The sequence below is a fragment of the Patagioenas fasciata genome, chromosome 2, assembly GCF_037038585.1.
Source record: "Patagioenas fasciata isolate bPatFas1 chromosome 2, bPatFas1.hap1, whole genome shotgun sequence".
NCBI classification, from domain to species: Eukaryota; Metazoa; Chordata; class Aves; order Columbiformes; family Columbidae; genus Patagioenas; species Patagioenas fasciata.
In genome coordinates, this window is record NC_092521.1 from 159915095 (window position 1) to 159935881 (window position 20787).

General features: G+C 41.8%; 1 protein-coding gene across 2 annotated transcripts in view; it reads left to right on the top strand.

Annotated features, from left to right (window-relative positions):
* The first annotated feature begins 1493 nt into the window (after positions 1-1493).
* LMBR1 (limb development membrane protein 1) overlaps positions 1494-20787 on the top strand; it is a 73112-nt gene continuing 53818 nt past the window's right edge. Inside the window, exons 1-2 of one of the 2 annotated variants that reach the window (XM_065830714.2) lie at positions 1494-1790; positions 17822-17894. In XM_065830714.2, the coding sequence (XP_065686786.1) occupies positions 1728-1790; positions 17822-17894 (136 nt within the window). In that variant the 5' untranslated portion in view covers positions 1494-1727. The remainder of the gene's footprint in view (positions 1791-17821; positions 17895-20787) is intronic. The other variant, XM_071805320.1, reaches the window with a different exon arrangement.

Sequence of the window (20787 nt, forward strand, 5' to 3'; positions counted from 1 at the left end):
CCCAAGAAGAAAAGGTGACTGAAGATAAGTGGGAATAGTTCAAGAAAAAAGCAGATGAGTAATAATATTGTCGATCAGATGCAACCCAGGGCTGTGCAGGGAATAGCTGTGAAGCAGGACAGTTTCTCCCAAGAAGCATCTCAAAGATGCTGTGCTCCCTCAGGTCTGTCTTTAATGGTCCTCGCCTGTTCCTACAACCTCAGTGAATACATAGAAACTCTTCTTCCCCAAGCAATGGACTTCAGGAGGAGACAGAGTGGGGACATATCTGACCTCTCACACCCATGGTGTGATTCCAGCTGCAAATCCCATGTCTGTATCTTCACAAGCAGCAGAACAAGAGTGAAACTGCGGCCATACTAAAGCTGGAAGATGATCTGCACCATTCAGCACAACCAGAAATACATTAGACAGTCAAAGATTGCTTTTGCTAATTCTAAAATTTAATAGATACTTCACCATCTGCTTTTAAACAAGAAAACAGGCCAAAGGCTAGGAAGCGAATGTAATCTGGATTATAATTGGCACAGATGACATGTATAATGTAGCAATAGATGCAAATAGGCAGAAAGTGATGAGCGTTATTTTTGAAACTTCCTTGGAATAATGTTACTTATTTGGAAAGAAATCAGTGTTTAATTTGCAAAATCACCTTCTATAATTTATAGTGTGTCCTAGATTAATAGTTTTTTTGTGTAGATTTAGCCAGTTGATCTACTTGCAAACTCAGAAACACAGAAAACTACCTTTGTGTGGAGGGAGCAACTGGGAGACTACTGCAGCACTTGGCCAAAAAACAATGCAGCAATTTGTCAACAGTAATCACTCAAAGACAAAAACCTGCTCCAGACAAGTGGAACACAAGGTTTAACTAAAGTTTTAAGCGTGGTTTTGAAATTCTGACACATTTACAGGGAAGGCTGAATTCGAGGAGGATCAGTTGGACCAGAACCCCCCTGGGTCCCCCTGTGAGGTCGGTGCCTGTCCCCTTCCCTGCGGGGAGCGTAGCCCCTGCGCACACCCACGTCCTGAGGGGCTTCGTGGGCAAGACTGGATGAGTGGTGCAGGCGGCCCCGGGGTGGGGGCTGCTCTGGTGCCCTCCCGGGAACGGAGTCCCCGCCGGGCTCTGTGCCGGCAGCGCCTCAGGAGCCTCCTGTCCCCTCCCCTGAGGACAGCACGGGTGCCTCTTCCGTCCCGTGCGACACACTCGGGCTCTGTCTGGCCCCAAGCAGCCGCAAAACGGGCACAGACCGGCCCTTTTCGGGTCAAACCAGCGAACCCGCCACCCCGCGCCTCAAGCCTCGCCCCTTTCGCACCCCGCCCGATCTGGCTCCGCCCCATCACGGCCACGCCCCTTCCAGCCTATCTACCCGCCTTCCTTTTAGCCACACCCCTTAAAGATAAACCACGCCTCCTATCGCCACCGCCTGGCCCCCGGGCGGTTGGGGCGGAGCCGCGGTGTGCGCGGAGACGCTGCGTGGTGACGCAGCAGGCGGAGCCGGGGCGGTGCTGCCCGCCCTTCCTGCCGCTGCGCGCCCGCCGGTCGCTGACAGAGCGGCGGAACCAGCCGCCAGCACTGTCGCAGGGGCCCCTTAGCCGCTGCCTGGGCCCGCGGGGAGCAGCCGGCGCTGCCGCTGGCCATGGTGGCCCGTCTGCCGCCGGGGGGGCAGGAGCAGGCGCGGCGGCGGCGGCCGCCATTGCGCGCGGGGGCCGTGGGACTATGAAGGATGGAAGCGGACGAGGTGACGATCCGCGAGCAGAACTTCCACAGCCAAGTGCGGGAGTACACGGTAGGCGACAGCCCTCCCGCGGCCGCCGCCCCCCGGGCTGCGCGATCCCCCTTCTCCCTGACCTGGCGTTGCGGTGTCCCGGAGGCCGCGCTGCCCCGGACCCGCCGGCCGTGCTGTCCGCTCCGCCCGCGGGCGGCCCTGCGCTCGTCCCGCTCTTTCCCTCCTTCGTTACCCGCCCTTCGCCTCTTTGCCCCTCGCCAGAGCTCCTGTGTCCAGAGCAGCTGGGGTGGCCTGTCGCATGTGGGCAGAACCGTGTGTGCCGCTGTCGCTTAGGGCTGAGGAACGGCCGGTGAGGGTCTTCTTCCTGTGCCCTCAGCGCAACGGGGCAGCCTCACCCCTCCAGTGCAGCCTCGCTACTGTAAGCTGTGCATGGGATTTCGTGTTATTGCTTGTGGCACTAAGATAATTTTTGCTGCCCTGTTTGTAACCTTCCTGTTTTCCCTAACCCGTCGTGTCGGTGTCTCTCCGTGGGGAGTGATGCAGAGCACATCAGCAGTGCCTGTGCTGTCCCGTCTTCCTCAGCCTCCTGTGGGCAGGTGCAGCCCTGCACCTTACGGAATCACAGAATGTCAGGGATTGGAAGGGACCTCGAAAGCTCATGCAGTGCAATCCCCCCGCCGGAGCAGGAACACCCAGATGAGGTTACACAGGAAGGTGTCCAGGCGGGTTTGAATGTCTGCAGAGAAGGAGACTCCACAACCCCCCTGGGCAGCCTGGGCCAGGCTCTGCCACCCTCACCGTGAAGAAGTTTCTTCTCAAATTTAAGTGGAACCTCTTGTGTTCCAGTTTGTACCCATTGCCCCTTGTCCTATCATTGGTTGTCACCAGTGTGCAGGTGGAGAGAGCTCTTGTGGTTTCCTCCTTCAACTACCTTGTAATTGTTTTCAGGACTGCTCAAAGCTGATAGAAGTGTTTTGATGAGGCTTATCTCTTTTCTGCTTCAGTTCAAGGGAGGAAGTATACACCGCCCATGGGAGATGTGTGGTGGTGTCTTTTGTGCACAGGGTATTCTAACTCAGCTGGGTAATTGCATTCTTGCTTAAGTTACTGCTAAGAAAGAATGGATTTATTGAATTAAGATTTCATAATTTAGCTTTAAATATTTTTTATTTGGAGACAACATTAAATATATCACTGTTAACTGATATATGTAGGCCTATAGTTATTTGATAAAAGAGACTTCTGCCCTTAGTGCATTAATTTCTGTTCCATATTTTCTCAATCCATATGTGAAGACCTTATTTTTTCTGGTGAAGTATTATATTTCTCGGCTATTTTTTTCTGAAGGCTTCAAAACAAGTCTATGAAGAGAACTGTTACTTTAGGAGATTTTCTGGATATTCTTTTTTTCTGTAAGTGGATGCAGCGTATGTTACGAGACCTGTGACCTGTGGAGGGGCATAAGAAGAAGAGTCTTTAAGAATTATCTTAATCTCCTTTGTGCTATGAAAACACAACTATATATACAAATCGTGCATCTCTTTTGGATGCTGGCATTCATCTTTTCCCTAGTGTCCATTTTTCCATTTGTATTTCTTTGTGTCTTAATTATCTCCTGCCTACATCCACCAGAGTCTCGTGATACATCATATGCTACCTATTGTGCTTTTGTACCTAGCAGGATGCACAAACTTTGAGTCTGAAGGAATGGTTGTGTGCAGTCTCTCCAGGCACTCTTACAAATAGTGAAAGTCTATTAAGTTTTTAAAGAACAAGCTCATCTATAGTGCAACTACTTCACTGAAGATTTTATTAACCCCTCCAGAACAGTTAGTAACTCTTCCTATTGGTGTAGTCATGTAAGAAATTGCTTAAAACATCAATAACTCATATTTTAGAGGGGTGGTGTTGCTTTCGTTGGACCATGGAGGCAGAATATTCTTGCTCTCGAAACCGTACTTTAGGCTTTAATATTAGATTACAGGCCATCTATGTTACTGTTTAATCAGTGAGAATAATACCAGTTTTGCCTTTTAGATCATGCATTGCTATGGTTGTGATCTTGTCTTTAATTTATCTTGGAAGACCACAGTGTTTATGAGTGCATGAGCTGCTGCTGTCGACAGCTGGGTCTGCAGTCTCCCTGTGGCTCTCGTATGGCTGCAGAAGCATCTTGCAAGTATGAAGACACTTGTGGTTAGTTTAAACATAACCATGTACGTGGAGGATGTTGTTAACATGTACCATTATGTTAACATCCCCTCCTAATCATTCCTGCCTTTCCTAGTCATGCATTTATGTAGTGAATATAATTTTTTCAACATCTGCAAATAGGCAGTTGTTGTTTGGGTAGTGAGTGTAATCATCAGCCTCTCAGCTGGAGGAGGGAACATATTCCACTTTCTCACACACACACAAGACTTTCATGCCAGCTGCAGGTGGGCTGGGGGCAGTGAAACTATTAATAGAAGGATTTGATGTTTGTTGTGTAATATTACAGTGGAGGAAACCTCTATATGTTTGTAAGAAGTCAAATTTATGGAATCTGGTGGTATTGTCTTTGGAGACCTAAGTTGTGTGGTACAATCTTTAATGGAAGCTAAACCGATACATTCATGAGAGAAAAGAAATCAAAGTAAGTTGATGTAGTTGAAAAGAAAAGCCTTTCCACTTTTCTTTTACTTTGTTTTGTTTTCTTTGAATAGATACAGAATTTTTAGATTGTGCTTTCTGATGGAGTCCTAAGGGCACACTAGGCTTCACTTCAGTGTAATGCTTGACTTCTGTTTCATCTGTTCTCTGAACTGGCAAGCTACAAAGTTTTCCATAAAGTTGTGTTATGTAACAGAAATTAAAGGCTTGTTATCCTGCTGGTGGTGCCTCATTCTGCAGGTGCCAACTTCTAATTCTGCCTTGAAAAGACAAATGGTTCTCACAACGCGTTTATAGATTGTAGTAGTAAAAGTATAGATAGTAAAAGATTTTTTTTTTTTTAATAAAACCTTCATCTGCCTTTGAGGTGATTGTCTCCGTGATTTAATGCTTAATTTAACTTGGCCCATTCACTGTTGACCTCGTTTGGATTGTCTGTATGGTACTGTTTTTTTTAAGAGGGTGCCTGTTTGCAAGAAAATAATCTGCATTGTATTTTGTTACTTCATGAGGATGACCTTTTACTAACAGGCGATGAACTGCCCAGCCTAGTTTTGGCATGGCTCTTCAAATATGAATTTGCTGTGTTCCTTGAAACAGTTGCTTGAAAACACCCTGATTACTTCAGACTTGTACAACTTGAAAATTCAGATTCAGTGAACACAGAGATTGAGAAGTGACCCAATATAAGAGACATGACACAAGCATGTGTTTGCTGTGGGTGAGAGCCTTGACTTCGATAAAGCTGGAGTCACACTTGGTTCTACCTACAAGAGGCATCTTTCTGAAAAGCAGCTTTACTTGGTTTCGAAATATAGAAGAGCATCGGTGTTCTGTACTTGATCAGCATTTGTAGGAAAGAGTTGTAAAGGCTGGATAATGTTCCGTGCTAGCCTGATACTGTTATTTTTGTGTACTTATTTAGTTTACCTTTCTTGAGCCTTTAGATTAATTTATAATTTGCTGAGATCTTGCACATCCATGGAAGATATTTAAGTGTTTAGGGAACTGCTTTTCCCTTCTGTCCTGTTATTATGTCTGTTTATACAGCATAATTATAAACTAGTATTGTCTTGAACTGTTTATTTCAAATGCAAATTAAGTGCAATTGTTTGGTCTCTATGTGTTCCACTATATTTACTTTTTAGAATATTCTTACACTCCTTTTTTCCAGTTTGAGTCTATTCTGCAATATTAGTTTATATATTTAAAATTTATACCTACTTTTTGGTGTTATTTTTCCATTTACAAAATGTTGTGTTTCTGTTTACAAAATGGAAAATATACACATCTGTTTGGTTGTGAGTTTTCCTTGGCGAAATACACTGTGTGTGCATTTGTAGTGTGGGGAAAACTGCAGAAGAAAACAATTTGGTGATCACAGAATTATTAGTTAGGAAGCTTAAGAACAAATGTAGTATATTTGGAAATGGCTTAATTGTATTAAATATGTCATGAACAGAATCAGTCCTGGTAGAATAGGGTCACAGGCAAAAGTGCTATTATAACTCTAATTGCTTCGTGCAAGTCCAGGCAGATGTTGAAACTGGTGTAATATGTAATTTGATGATTGTCAGATGCTTCCATTTGAAGGACTGAATGTGGTGTAAGTGTAGGTAGAGATGTAGGTCTCAGTTGCTACATATTCAGAGTAACTTAGTTTATCTACTTCTTAATATGATTTGCTCTACAAGAATGCCTTTAAAACAAACAAACAAAAAACCAACACTCTTTAATATTAAGGGTTTTTTTTTGTTACAGGTGATATGATATTTATTCAGTCTGTGTAAATCTGAATCTGAAGATAATTTCCAGCAGCTTAGAAAAGCCTTTTTAGGTAGTTGCAACTGTCACATCTTTGATTTTTGTTTGCAACTTCAGACTAATACCACTGGCTTTGGTTTTTTTCCTCTGGTTTCTCTTTGTACCTTTTTTCTTCTAATCTTTGGGGTGGAGAGGTGTTTAGGATCCTTCTGTCTTGTCTCTGCTGGCATTTGTCCCCTATAGGCCTGTCAGATGGGAAAGCTGATGTGAGCACTGCCCTATTGATACCGCGGTCTTGTTCCTGACCAGTTCTGCCCCCTTAACTTTATACCTCAGACAAAAACTGTAGTCTTCACAGATCCTTTTTTTCATTCCAGAAGTGATGATATTCTGACAGTGGGCCAGGAAGGAAATGCTGATTAGAAACATAGGTGATTTTTTTTAAGAACAAACTTATTACAAATACTGAAATCTTTGAGTGTTTATGCAAGTGTATCTTTTATTTAAAAAAATTTATGCCTTTCATTTTTTATTCATATGCTGAAAATCTGAGTAATTTGTATAGTAAACAGCTTCTTATATCTCAAAAATAACTAGGTTTCTCAGTATTGCCTTTTTTAATGTTTTGGAAAATAATTGAAGAAAGGAGTATTTGTGGTAGTGGCATGAGATATAAAGCAGAAAGATTAGTGCACATTTAAGGTAATTGCAAAATGTTAGCATAATTCTGTCATATAGAAAATACACCTTTACTTGTAAACATGGGTGATGTTCTGAACTTTAAGGAGTGATGAATCATCTTCTGGCTGCTGGTCCTTAGGGTCAGCGCTGGTGCATCCATCTGGAATCAATAGGCATCTCCAAACACTTGGAGTAGGCAAATGGATAAAGAGATGCTTATTCCCAAAGCAGGAACAACTTTTGGAGAGTTCTACTTTTTCTGTTTACATAAAAGAAGCATGAAAGGCTGAAGTGTAAGAAGTTGCTGTTAGTTACAGTTCAAAATAATTCCTTTGGAACAGTGATTTGTTTTTTTTGTGGTAGCAGTTGACCAAAGGGGTGACACGCTTCCTGGAAGGTACAGACATCTGTTTAAGAAAATTTAGATTAAGGTGTAAATTAGGTTTGGGAAAATCTAATGAAAAGTGGAAGAACTGACACCAAACAAATCACAGAATGTTAGGGATTGGAAGGGACCTTGAAAGATCATCTAGTCCAGACCCCCGCTGGAGCAGGAACACCCAGATGAGGTTACACAGGAAGGCGTCCAGGTGGGTTTTGAATGTCTTCAGAGTAGGAGACTCCACAACCTCCCTGGGCAGCCTGTTCTGGGCTCTGTCACCCTCTCTGAGAAGAAGTTTCTTCTCAAATTTAAGTGGATCCTCTTGTGTTCCAGTTGGCACCGATTGCCCCTTGTCCTACTGTTGGTTGTCACTGAGAAGAGCCTGGCTCCATCCTCCTGACACTCACCCTTAATATATATTTGTAAACATTAATGAGGTCACCCCTCAGTCTCCTCTTCTCCAAGCTAAAGAGCCCCAGCTCCCTCAGCCTTTCCTCATATGTGAGATGCTCCACTCTCTTCATCATCTTTGTTGCCCTGTGCTGGACTCTCTCCAGCAGTTCCCTGTCCTTCTGGAACTGAGAAGCCCAGCACTGGGCACAATATTCCAGATGTGGTCTCACCAGGGTGGAGTAGAGGGGAAGGAGAACCTCTCTCGACCTACTGACCACCCCCCTTCTAATACACCCCAGGTACCGTTGGCGTTCCTGGCCGCAGGGGCACAGTGCTGGCTCATGGTCATCCTGCTGTCCACCAGGATCCCCAGGACCCTTTCCCCTACACTGCTCTGCTATTAATTACAAGACCACAGAAAAGTTTATCCACCATGGGTTTTGTTGGCATGGCTGGATGTGTAGTGTTGGGTCTGTAATGGAGCTGGATGGGATGGCAGGAGGTGACTGGGAGGTGGTGGGGCTGTAATGATCGTCTCAGGTTTCGATGTGGTGTAGAGATGCTGAGTGTGATGGAATGTATAAGCACAAGACCCTCTGGAAAGAAGCGTTTTCAGGGATGTTGAGGGGTGGGTGAAGCAGAGAGCAGGGCTGCAGAGGGGATGGTGGTAATGTCAGCAGAGAGAGGGTCTGAAACCTGTTGTCAGTGAAGTTATGATAAAGTGACAGTTCAATTCTGGTGACATAGAAGGAAATTCGGGTTAATCAAGACTGTCTGAAGAAAACATTTCATTCAATTTAAGCTTATCGCTTTTATTTTAAGGTTCTGTAAGTGGTATTTTTTTAGTTGCAATGCTTTCTCCTTTCCTGTCTTTCACTCTCCCCAATTTAATTTGCTGTTCATCTTCATTTAGGAGGGCAGTGATAAATCTTCTTGAGAAAATCTTTACCTCTGTGACACTCTCTACTCTCTCCACACCCTCCTCTTTACCTTGGGAAGCACTGAAGCTTTCCTGTAAACACGGACTGTCAAATGACTGGGGACACTGACTTCTTGGTAACATTAATTTACAAGAATTTACATCACTTATAATGCAGGAACAGGAGAGACTTTGGAAGTCGTGATTATAGTTTGTTTTTATGCATATAATAATGAACAGCCTGGGTTGTTGCCTCACTCTCAAAGGTAAGAGTACAGCCAGGTAGAGGTGACCTGGAATAAGTCACTGCTGTAACTCCCTTATTAGTTGTTCACGTGACAAGTGAAATTGCATCGTACTTTCAGCACCTTTGATCTCCTGCTCTTTGGGGCCCAATTTATTCTCGTGAAGACGGTGACAAAACTCACATTGATGTTTCATCAGCTCTATGTTGAATATGTATTGTAGTGTTGCTGAGCAGCTTCCCACACAGGGGTTTCTAGTTTCTTGATTAACTGAATGTAGTAGAAGTTGTTTCTAACCACAAAAGAACCTGGTCCTTGATACTGTTTTAATATTTGAGCACTTTAATTTGACTTTTAAAATTTTGATCAGCTGGAAAATACTTGCTTCAGTTCCCCTGTTTCCATGTCACCTTGTGTTCTCCATGGCAAACAGTACATATATAGATGGCATTGAAGTCTGATATGGCTGAGTTTAATATACAAAGGATAGAAGCAGTATGTGTGCATGATTCTTCCCCCCTGCTCCCCCTCTCACTCCCCCACTTTATCTTCTTGGCTTATAGTGGTGTGGTTTCCAGTGTTAAGCTCCACGCTTGTCATTGAAATGTGATACTTCACAATTTTACTCTTGATTTTAAGTGCCTGTTTATGCCTTGTGTATCCCATTTTTCCATTACCTAACTGTACTTTCTATTTTAACATATTTAGCTGATGGGAAGAATTGGTGCTGATGAGTTTGTGTTGAATTTGACAACAGCCACATGTCTAAAATGTTTGCTCAGTTTAAGACTGTGGTATCTTATGTTGCAGTGGAGAGTCTGCATAGATGGTGAGAGCTACGAAAACTAACAAGCATTGTGGTTTAAATATATTTGTGTTTTGGGAGTGGGAGTGGAAAAAAGGATGTGCTACGTAAAAATTCTACAATATGTATGTGCGAGAAGACAAGGAAGAGGATTTTTATGAGATAGGAAGAGAAAATTCATTAGCTCTGTCTTCTAAAATAGTTAGGCGTCTTGCCCTGGACATTAATATTAGCCACAGAAGCTGTCTTAATGCAAATAAATTGTTTACCAAGTTTGTATTGATTAGACTTCCAAAGTTATTTTTCAAAAGGAAATTTTAAATGGAATGACTATGAAGTTTTAATATAACCAATTATTATAGCCTGGCTGTAAAATGTTGAATAATTTCATTGAGTGGCACAATGTTAGTGTGATCTAGGTTGGTGCTCTTGTTGCTAATTCTAAAGGATGTTTTTAAACCTTGTGCTAATGCTGAGAAATATTATTGAATCTGATCTTAATGATGTTGCTGTAGCCCATACAGATTGAAGAAAAATTAGTTGTAGTCATTTTTTTGAGGGGTTTTGAGTGTATTACTGGGTGCAAAATACAGTACCCTGAACAAAAGTATCTTGTGCCTATTACTAATGGTCCTGGAGTTGTCAACTTTTTTTCCCTTTACCTAGCAATGTAAATATATCCAATTAAGTATATAAAAGGGAATGTAAAAGCTCACAAATTAATATATTGGTTTGAATTTCTTCATTAGCTTGAAGTGGGGCTCTGCTGCTGGTGAAGTTGATAGTTTTAAGGGAATGGCATATAGAAGCTGCTTCTGAAGGGCTGTAGAACCTGTTTTTTATTTTCAGCTAAGCAGTATTTCTAGCACACAGAATGGTTTTGGGTGTTTTTAATCAATGAGCAAATCTAGGCATCCAGCCTCTGAACCAACAAACAAAAGTGGGTCAACTTCTTGAACATGTCTTAAGCCAAGGAGGAGCTCTGAGAGGGAAATCATAAGTATGGAGGGCTGTGTTAATGAATAAAATTAACCTGTAGTCATAAGATGTATTTGACTTTTAAGCTTGAATTTAATGTGTCATGCTAAGTGTATAAGGCTGCTGGATTAGAGTGAACTTAATCTAACCACAGGGTGCAGAGTTTTTCAAATTATATAGCAGATGATATGAATGCCAAGGTCAAACTGAGAGCATAGCTAAACATTTTAGTGTTGTTTAGGGTGCACAATTTGTTATAGGTAACTTACCTTTGATACATCCAAAACAGGGGAAACACCTTGTTTGCTTTTTAGATGTCAGTGGGATAATGGGGTTATTAGAAATAGACCAAACAGAACTGCTTGTCTCCACATGTATTTTCTTGCTGTTTATTCCTGTCATTCCTTCCACAAGTAAACAAAAGGAGTTGCCAAATGGGGCAGAAAGAGGAAGCTTTTTAGTTACCATGTGGCATTTTAGCAGGATGAGAACAGTCAGAGCTGGGTGCACAATGTGGTGTTTAGTTGTTTTCTATTATAGAAATTAAAACCCAGAAGTGCAGCACTGGTGCTTTTCTCTAGGTAGTAATCACAGGCAAGCAAACCACTCAGTTTTGTTTCCAACTCCTAAACATGTTCTTGGACACATTCTCAGGGTGGTGTTACCCACAGTGACCTCTGCCTGCTCTCTGTGCTGTTTTTCCTATTTAGGACACGTTCTGTAAAGTAACAGCAAGAGGTGGAGATGTTCATCGTTAAGTCTGTAGCTGATTTTTTTGGTGTATCCTTTGTATAGAAATGCTGGTGGATGTAATAGCAGTAGCTTTTTTTGGTTTAATAGTCACACAGCTACTTTATTTAAAAGGTATTCCTTCCCTTCTCTTATTCCTTAGATTTTTGGAGCTTCTTGATCTTTCATTTCATACATATAGCATAGCAAAATGCTGTTCACTTGTCTGTTTTGCTCCTCCAGATTTACTCTCCCTGTTCTAAACGCCAGTATGCAACCAAGTGGGAGGACATGATCACTTGTTTGCTTTGATGCTTTTTCAGTGGAAATCTTGAGCCTGTGTTTCATGTTTGGAAGTGTGTTAAATCAAAGAACATTACTGAGGTTTTTTGGCTTCTTTCTGCAAAGGAATTCTGTGGTGATTCCTTACTGCTAAAAGTTGTTGTTCTGTAAAATGTCCAGCTTTTTCATAATGGGAGGACATCCCTGACACAGTCATATGAAGGCCTGTGCTTACACTAGTTTTAAACACATAAACATAAATGAACTGGAGAAGGGTTTAAATTGAGGTGACAAAGTTTCTGTTGGTGCTAATTTATACAGGCTAATAAAAAGATCTGACTGGGCCCCAGCCTCCTGCTCAGAGGAGGGTCAGCTCTGGTATCAGACGATGTTACTTAGGGCTTGAAAACCTCCAGGGATGGAGATTGCACAACCTCACTGGGCAACTGGTTCCACTGGAACTGTGGAGGGGATTTGTCCTTTCGTCCAGTCTCATCCTCCCCCACACACACTGTCAAGAGTCCATCTCTGCCTTCTTCATGACATCCTCATGGGTACTGGCCAGCTGCTGTCACGTCCTCCTGACGCCTTGTTGTCCTCAGACTGGACAAGCTGTGGTCCTTCAGCCTGTCTGCACCAGGCAGATGTTCCAGCTTCCTGACCATCTTGGTGATGGTCCTTGCTGCGATTACCAATATATTCCCTATAGTGGAGGCTCAAAATTGGATGCAGCAGCTACGTGTGATCTGATAGATGCTGGCTGGAAAGGGATAATTAGTCCCTGTGGTTATCAGCTTTGCTTCTGGTAATATAGCCCAGGATGCTCTTGGGTTTGTTTGCTACTAGGGCACACTGAGGTATTGAGCAATTACTGAACAACACAGCTGTATATTTTTTTTTCCTAGTGTAAACTACAGCTATATTTCCTGCACAACATTTGGGAAGAATATCACGCTGTATAAATAGCTGTTGATATTTCTATACATAAAAACGTGGCTTTTAATGCACACATGTACAGACATATACACAAATTAAAATTGCGAATGATGGTTGTATCTTGCACATCAGGGAAAAAAGAAAGAATCTTGTGCATTTTGAGCATTTTCTTTCTTAGCATTAAAGTGCAGCTCTAGCACTTGCAACAGTAGATGATGCTTTACCAATCCAAGGCATGAATTTCAGTGCCATTTTTTTTAAAGATCATCCCCACAGACAAATTAGTGTCAACTGATCTTTAGTAACTGTCAGTGGGATAAGTATAATGTAATTTGAGTTAGTTCAGACCGTTATTGCTTGTGTTCAGCGCTAGACTCTTCAGTGCCAGCCCCTTAGATGCCTGTAGTTACAAACTGAAATGCACGCAGTTTATCTCCAACTCCTTTCTCTCAGGAGCTGAGAGCTGCCTGGTACAGATCTGAAAGTATGACTTGAATCACACTTGGATGACAGATCCAAAAGTATGACTCTATGGAAGAGCTGGACACAAGATACCCAAGAATGGTGTGCAGTGCATCTCCAGACGTAGCCTCTCTTGGTGTGTCTGGTGTGTAGTATAAGCAGGAGCATAAAGCGCTTGCTTTCCCACATGAAGATGAACTCCAGGGGAAGACAGATTACTTTTGCTTGCCCTACTAGAGGTTGTATTTATTCCATGCAAAGAACTGTGAATGAATTATGTGCTTGTAGTCTGAAGACTTCTCAATGTGCCACCTGCTAAAAGGGAGCCCCTAGATGTAGAGTAGAATCTATATGTTTTGTTTTCAGTTACTGGGTGGTGTGGAGTGTAGTGGGGGGAAACTCACAAAAAACACATGAAAAATTGTTAATTACTTCACTTGACTGGCTATAACTGTTTAAAATTTTCAGACTTAATTGCCTTTCTATTTTGATGCAGCTGGTCAAACATGAACTGAGCTTATTTCCGCTGTCATGTGGGAATGTACTGTAGCTGGGTTTAAAGTATCTTCCCAGGAGCAGTCTGACTATGGCAACAGATCCACAACTACTTTGCCCATCCGTTAAGTTCGAATGAATTTAAGGAAGTAAATTTTAAGCTTGGAAGTTATGTATGGGGTGTGTGTGCGTGTTTTTCGTTAAGTTGACACTGTCAGAGGATGTCAGAAAACCTCAGTGTCTTCCCTGTCTCCTCAAGTCAAACGTGGAAGAGCCTCATTTGAGCTCTGGTGAAAAATGTCTGGCAGAGAACTTGGGCTTACAAGGGATATAGTTTGTCTTAGATTTGCTGCGTTTGCAGCATCCTTAACTCTTGTCAGTTCTTGTTGTAGGGATGGGTAATGGCAGAAACCCCTGCTTTTTGCTTGAAAACCTGCCTTGCACTATGATTTAGATTTAACATTGTATTCCACTATTGGTTCCAATACTGTCACATATAACTTTCTGAAGAAAAGATGGAATTTAAGAAATATAGGCTTTTCTTTCACTGAGGATGTCAACGTAGCTTTATGGATGGTGTACTTTTTCTGATTAGTGCTCTATTTCAGTATGGCTGCCTATGCTTTGTACTAAGTGATTAGAAATGGAAGTCGATGAATGTTTTAGGATACTAGGAACATATGTGATTTTTCCCTTTAAGTTTTTATTTTTTAAGTCATCGTAGGAGTTGTTAACAACTGTATTTTCTGAAGCCACATGACTATGGGTAGAGGGTTTCTTGTGTGTATATCCAATAAATGCAATCCAATCCATTTCTTAAATAAGGGTCAGTGGCCTTAATAGAACAGCTGTGAAGTGAATAAAAAACTGGCCATAGTGTTCATGAAAATAGGTGTTGTTTGGGGGAAAAAAAGCTACTGTTCAATTTCCTCAGATATCAGCACTAAGAGCAACCTTGCTCAACTTAGATGAAAATGATGTAAAACGTTGTTAGCACAAACCCAAATCTTTAGGAGATACAATCAATGCAAAGGAGGGTTAGAACTTGGTGCAGAAAGGGCTCAGTTACTCCAAAATAAGTATGGTATGACATCAAGGTGTGGTTTTTGAAAGGAAAAAAGAAAATACATGGTGATGAACTTGAACCCTAAAAACAAGTTCCTGCTGAAACTTGAGAGCTGCTCTGCTGGAAGCAATTGGGGAGGACAGTGGATGGATTCAGTGATGGGAGGATAATGTTAAGTTACTGGCATGATTTTCAGATGAATGTGTTGAAGTATTTTCAGTACAGAAAGGAAGGCTTAGTGCTGTTACGTAGAACCAGAAGATCTTTTCTGAGTCCTGCATACAACCCCTGTCATTCATAATCTCAATTATGAATCTCAACATGAACTAAAGCTAGAACAGGTACAAACAAGGGTGGTATTTTTTTTTTTTCAGTACAAAAACATCCTGAAACAAAGAGTGAAATGAAGTGTAAGAACCCAGGATTGCAGTGTGACAGGACACTGGAGTCTGTTCTTCAGCTGGCGTGGGCAATATGTTCCTTTTCACCAACTTAACCGAGTTCTACTCTAGAAATAATTAGGATGCTGACTTTTGTTCCTCCCTTTAGACAGCTATTCAGGATGTGTGGTTAGAAGCACCCAGTAAAAATTGAGACTGAAGTAATGAGTTTGCTTATTGACTTGATTTGATCAGTATGAAGGTCTTTTGATTTATGAATTTTCTCTGAGGATCCTAAAGCTTTCACTGATTAGAATTCACTTATTTTTTTTTCCCCGATATTTTTAAAGTAATGTGAATCTTCAGCAATAAACAACTTTATCAAATATTTACAAAATGATTCTCAGCTCTGACAGAAGTAGAGTCATAATTACACCAAGATATATAGTTACACCCTCTTGCTGAGTTGCAAAGTAGCTGTCATTTAAAACTGGAAATACACTTGGCAGTTGGTGTTACTGGGCAGCTTTCATCTGCTGCACCCCCTAAATACCTCAGTTATCTCAGTGGTACCTTATAAATACAAACCCACATTTTCATTGTGACGTTGCTATCACAGATAGAATAAAGTTCATCTATTTTATTTGAGAATACAAACAAGATCGCAGTAGTTTTTATTTCTGTCTGGAATACATGAGCTTAACTGTGTCTTTAAGTTTATTTTACCCAGAGGCAGTGTTATTTGGGTCTGACAGATTTTTAAAGAACTTTACTGACCCTTTAGAGGTGATACCTGATTTTTAAAAATGGATGCCTAAAATTAGATGTCTCTACTTGTAGCCTTGGTCTAGTTTTCAGAGGAACTAGAAATTTAGAGGAGGATTCTCTTTCAGCACTGGTGTTGCCTTTTCTGATACTGTGTCAGAGAGCTCTGAAAACTCAAGGCTATTCTCAGTTCCTTTTGTTCTTCCTGGTTCAAAAATATACCCGCATATTTTTAAATTAAATCTTAATAAAATTCTTTATCAGTAGACTTATTTGTTTCAAGAATGATTTATCAAAACCTTTTCCTTTTTTTTGAAGCATGCTCTGGAAAGTTGGAGTGGTGAACTCTATTCAGATGAAACATTTGAATTTGGAGAGCTAGTTCTGCAATGTGATTTTCAGCATCTGTATTTCGGTGTGACCACCATGTGCTGCTGGCGCACAGAATGAGCTCAGTTGCCGCTTTCAGACCTGCAGCACCGTGATATTTCTGGGACACGTCTGTTGTGGGCACCCAAATGCCACGCTCAGACACTCGGCTATTCCTTTTTTTATCTAAAATGTCTGACTACACAAAAGAAATAACCCTCCCGGTTTATTTTGTTGGTATATCTGAACAAGTCTGTCTTTCCTGATTGAGCGATACATTCTTTCCCCCCTCTAATTCTGCTGATTTGGATGTAGCGTGCTTATTTAGATGTAAATTTTTAGGGGCTATTGTTGCTGCCTTAGCTTTCACTTCTTCCTTTCACTTAGGGTAGCTTTTCTGCTCCCGATTTTTTTTAAGACAGTTCTTAAAGGCAACAAATCTTGAAATGATGGATTAAAGAAGTAGATCAGCTGTTGCCCAGTGAAGTAATTTTGCCATTTCAGATCACAAAGGAACTTAAAGGTCAAACTGAACTAGAACATAGTAAGGGTGCTTAATATTATGAACTGAAGATCCAGGGAGGACAAAAAACCCAAACCAAAACAACAACAAAAAACCGAACCATACCAAAAAAACCCCAAACCAGCCAACCAAAAACCCACAAAAAACCCCAAACACCTTGTATAGGTAGTAAGGCAAACTCGCATTAATGGTAAAAAATGCTGCAACAATTTTTGCCCAATGTTTTTGGTTTACTGCTGTGTATAAAGACTTACCAGATGGCTACTAGTATTGTGCACAAGAATATGAACACTTTGGGCTACTTCAAGTAGGTTCTGAGCCTGTGGTGTGTGTTTCTTGCAAGCTGCCAGAAAGCAGAATAAATACACTGTTGGTATTTAAGAGTGTTCCCTGTGATGGCTCAGGTACGGGTGAGGGCTGCAGCATCGTGGAGTGACAGACTTTGTTCTTGTTCCATTTCTGGTTGACTCATGGTTTTAATAGGTCTCAACAAAGGAGGTTGAGGAAGCAGTTTTGAGCCACTGATGTCTCATTCAGGAGCAGATAAAATGTGGTGTTTGGTGTTGTGTGGCGTTATTTTTTTGTTTTGTTTGTTTGGGGTTATTTTTGTTTGTGTCGTTTCCCACAAAGGCTTGGAGGGTTAAAACTGGCTTGCTGTTTGATTCCTTTCCTCCCAAGATCTCCAGTGTATTTGTAGGTGCTTTGATCTTACCTGATTGTATTGAAATTCTAGTGCTAAATGTTAAAAACAACTTGATGCAAGTCATGCTGGGCTCAAGGTACTTCTGACCTAAATAAGCTCCCTGCCTTATGAGGAGGGAAATTGTATCCTGGTTGTCTAACTTGAAAATAGATCTTCAAGAGCCCACTGTATAAAATGATTACCCTTAGGTTACCAGTGGAGAGGATGCAAAGCGTGGTAACTTTACAACTCAAGTGGATTCAAACTTCCCAAAACAGCCCATCCCACTCATCCCCTCCGAAATAAAAGACTACGCTGTAAATAAGGCTTTTTTTTTCATTCTTAATTTTAGAGTAAAACTTGCTGACCATATAGTTGATCCAATACCTCTTACTCTAATTAAACTGTTCCAATTGGTTTCACTTTCTGTTGACAAGATGTAAAACATAAGCGACATTTACATAGAATACACTTCTGTTGATCTGAATTCAATTTTAAATTGTCGATATTGGATTATATGTTTATTCTTATTATAATCCGGGCATTTCTTCACAACCTAATCAAGGCTTTTTTTTTTCCCCAGATCTGTTTTCTCCTCTTTGCTGTTCTCTACATAGTTTCCTACTTCATAATCACAAGATACAAGAGGAAAGCAGGTAAGCATAGACTCTTTAATATATTGAAAAATAATTTTGTTTTTCAGATTGTCATGGAATATTGTGTCACATCTGGAATATTGTGTCCAGTTCTGGGCCCCTCAGTTCCAGAAGGACAGGGAACTGCTGGAGAGAGTCCAGTGCAGGGCAAAGATGATGGAGTGGAGCAAGGGAGTGGAGCATCTCACATATGAGGAAAGGCTGAGGGAGCTGGGTTCTTTAGCTTGGAGAAGAGGAGACTGAGGGGTGACCTCATTAATGTTTACAGATATATAAAGGGTGAGTGTCAGGAGGATGGAGCCAGGCTCTTCTCGGTGACGGCCAGTGATAGGACAAGGGGCAGTGGGTACAAGCTGGAACACAGGAGGTTCCACTTAAATTTGAGAAGAAACTTCTTCTCAGTGAGGGTAACAGAACACTGGACCAGGTTGCCCAGGGAGGTTGTGGAGTCTCCTTCTCTGCAGACATTCAAACCCGCCTGGACACCTTCCTGTGTAACCTCAGCTGGGTGTTCCTGCTCCAGCGGGGGGACTGGACTGGATGATCTTTCAAGGTCCTTTCCGCTCCCTAACATTCTGTGATTCTGTGATGGAGGCACCCCAAAGTCAGTTTTAGGCGGACAAGTTCCAAAACATACTTATTCTGACTGGAAAGGTGCAGCCAATAAACCAACCAAAACAGGGTTTATACAATTAGTTAGCACTCGGACAACATAAAATACAGGTTTGGATATCAGTTGAGGAGGTTATTGGGGTGCAGGAAAATGAGAATAATGAGGATCCACAGTGTGCATGCACACACTCACAGGAAACAAACCAGAGCCCTCTGACTCTAGAGTACCCACAAGAAATAATCACTCGCCTGGGTTAGGCAAGGACTCACACTCGCCAGGTTAGGCAAGGACTTATTCAAAGACATATCCAGTAAATAACCACTCACCCAAACGAGGAGGTGAAGGCGCTCTCAATCCCAGGAAGTCTCCTTAGACGGCATCCCAGTCTAAGAAGGGTGCTCCAGTTCACAGATCTGCTGATCCAAGAAGACCACTCCAAAGGGGATCTTTGGCAGGAGCCCCATCTATAGTCTGGTCAGATCTGGCTGTGGGCATTACAACATGGTCCAGAAGCTTCTCAGCTCCTCTGGGCACCTCCTCTGCTAACGACCCTGTCAACTGACTCAGGGTCCCATTAAGGTGCTAAAAGAGTCATTAACTGATCCATGGATGTTCAACTGCCACACAGGTGAATAGGTGGTTCTTTTTCTCTCCGCCTCCACAAGGAACGGGGAAGAACTAGATCTCTGCCCAGAAGTGTTGGTCTGTGCTGGTCCATGGCAGCCTGGACCGATCTGATTGTATGTGCTGCTGTCTTGTCCTCTCTCTGCTCCCTTTTTCCCTGAGCCATGAGTTTCCATCACCTCTTGCCCATTCTGGCACTTCTCAAACCCATCAATGTGCCTTCTCATATCTCTAATGAAGGGAGGGAGTGCACTGAAACATCTCAGGAAAGGATCAGTGAGTGCTGTATCTGGGACTCCATGATACAGTGAGTGGCCACAATTAATTTTATTGTGGCTCTGTGGCAGCCTAAATCCTAACTGTGTTGAGAGGGAAGAAAGGGGAGATTTTCAAGTAGATGCTTCTGTCTCCCTTGCCCTTAGGTCCTGTTGTTTTCCCTTCATGTCAGCTTTTCCAGAATAAGTGTTCTAGCACCAAAAATCAAGTTCAGAGCTTTAGCTGGTGAAGTGAAAATTTTGCCAGTAAAACAGAAAACAGATAGCAGATTTCTTCTATTTCAGTGCTTTTAGCCTGTTCCTTATGACCTCACCACTGCAGTCTTATTCATGGAGATAACACTGTATTTTTTCCTTGGTCTGTCTGAAACTAGTCTGCAGGAACACCTGTCATTTTCTGCATTTCTTCTAAAAACAGAATAAAAATCTGTATAAAATGCAGAAACTTTGACTCTTGACAGCTCATCTGTGGCCTCGGTAATAGTCGTGCTGGAGAAGCATTCTTACACATGGTGATCTTAGCACTCTTAATGGAGACTTTTTATTGATCTGTAGTGACCTGTGTTATGGTAGAGCTGCTTTTGTAATTGAATTAATGTTTAAAAAGTAAACTCTTCAAGAAATTTAATACTTTTTTTTTAAAGTGCACTTCTTTAAACATAGGAAATAGTTAAACAAATGAGTAAGCCGGGTACTGTCTTCTAATCCTGATATGTATTTTGGATACTACCAAACTGGAGATAGGGAAGAACAGGGAGGGGGAACTGGTTTGACAAATGCTATTGAATGTAAAGACACTTTTATTTCCTTTTTAGAAGTTAATCCAATGAGCTACTGAGAGGAACTGCTCTGCAGCTGTCCTGATTTATGAAAGCTTTGTGAGCATTTAGTTTGGCAAACTTTGTAGCCTGCTAGGATCTTCCTGATGAGACACGCTTGAAGAGTTAACGCGTCTGGAATTCTTTCAGGACAAATTGTTTGTTTCCACACCAAACTCTCTAGCCAAGATGATTCATAAGGGACCTTGAGTTAGTCTCTCAAAACACCATAAGATTCCCATCAAAAAGCAGAAACAATAACCCAATGTACTTTCATGGAACAGTTTCAAAATAGCGTGATGTTAGTGGCTGTATGTTTATTGCAAGCATGCACATGACTCTTAAGAACTTGAAACACCTGGTTTTATTTATTCCTAGATTTAAAAATAAAGTTGAGTTGCCTCTCATGGAAAATCTGAGATACTTAAAAGAAGAAAGCTGACTCTAAAATTATTTCAAATGTAGAAGTGCATACATTTGTGTACAGATGTGTCTAGAGAAGGGTGTAAAGAGTAAATGAAGGGTATATTGGTGATTGGCCTCTGACTTAAATATTGATAACA